This window comes from Arachis duranensis, chromosome 6, assembly GCF_000817695.3.
Source record: "Arachis duranensis cultivar V14167 chromosome 6, aradu.V14167.gnm2.J7QH, whole genome shotgun sequence".
Lineage (NCBI taxonomy): Eukaryota > Viridiplantae > Streptophyta > Magnoliopsida > Fabales > Fabaceae > Arachis > Arachis duranensis.
In genome coordinates, this window is record NC_029777.3 from 97234128 (window position 1) to 97235456 (window position 1329).

The window sequence follows — 1329 nt, forward strand, 5'->3', positions numbered from 1 at the left end:
TCAAGTGGGAGCTAAGGAGACCAACTTGAGTTTGGATAACAAAGTCTGGAAACGAGTCGGGTGATGAGCTTTCGTGAAGATATCAGCAGTCTGATCTAGTGTTCCAACAGCAATGAGACGAATAGCATCAATAAGGATACGTTGCCGAACAAAGTGACAATCAATCTCAATGTGTTTGGTGCGTTCATGAAAAACATCATTATGGGCGATCTGAATAGCACTGCGGTTATCACAAAGAACATCAGTAGGGGACGACTGAGGAGCACCCAGATCCGCGAGAAGCCAACGAACCGAGATAACTTCAGCAGTGGTGTCAGCGAGGGCACGGTACTCAGCTTCTGTGCTTGAGCGAGCAGTGAACGTTTGCTTCTTAGCACGCCAAGAAATGAGAGCGTCGCCAAGAAACAAACAGTAACCAGTAGTGGAACGACGATCAGTGGGATCACCAGCCCAATCAGCATCGGAGTAAGCCTGAAGAGACAAAGAGGAATGGGCCGAAAAATAAAGGCCATGAAATAGAGTGCCTTTGATGTAGCGAAGAATGCGAAGAACTGCCGCATAATGAGTAGTACGAGGAGCTAACAAGAACTGGATAAGAACATGAAAAGGATAGGCGAAGTCTGGTCGTGTGACAGTCAAGTAGACAAGACCTCCAACTAACTATCAATAAAGAGTAGGATTATCCAAAATAGTGCCATCCAAAGGAGTAAACCGAACATTAGGCTCAAGAGAAGTAGACTCAGTGCGACTATTTGTAATTCCAACTCGAGCAAGAAGATCAAAAGCATACTTAGTTTGAGAGAGATAGATACCGTCATCAGATGATATGACTTCAAGATCAAGAAAATAACTGAGAGAACCAAGATCTTTCATCTCAAAGGTATGGTGAAGTGAGGCCTTGAGAGTAGAGATACCATCAACATCATCCCCAGTAATGATCATGTCATCAAGAAGGACAAGGATATCCCGGAGGTGGTTTCATATAGACTCTCTTTTTCAAATCCCCATTAAGAAATGCATTCTTCACATCCATCTGACTGAGAGACCATTTTTTAACCGCGGCAATGACAAGAAGAGCTCTAACAGATGTAAGACGAGCGACAGGGGCAAAAGTCTCTTCATAATCAATATCATACTCTTGCGTACAACCTTGATCAACCAAGCGGGCCTTATAACGGTCAATAGAGCCATCAGAGCGAGTCTTGATCTTGTATACTCATCTACTGCCCACAACTTCCTGATCAGAAGGAGGATCAACCAGATCCCAAGTGTGTGCTTTTTCAAGTGCCTGTAATTCTTCTTGCATTGCTTGTTGCCAATTTGGGTTTG

General features: G+C 43.9%; 1 protein-coding gene across 1 annotated transcript; it reads right to left on the reverse strand.

The window, feature by feature from the left end:
* LOC107494827 (uncharacterized mitochondrial protein AtMg00810-like) lies at window positions 1-942 on the reverse strand. The gene is made up of 2 exons (XM_016115861.1): window positions 718-942; window positions 1-660 (listed from the first exon to the last, which is right to left on the reverse strand). Exons 1-2 carry the CDS (start codon window positions 940-942, stop codon window positions 1-3), a joined length of 885 nt encoding a protein of 294 aa, XP_015971347.1.
* Between the last annotated feature and the right edge of the window lie 387 nt (window positions 943-1329).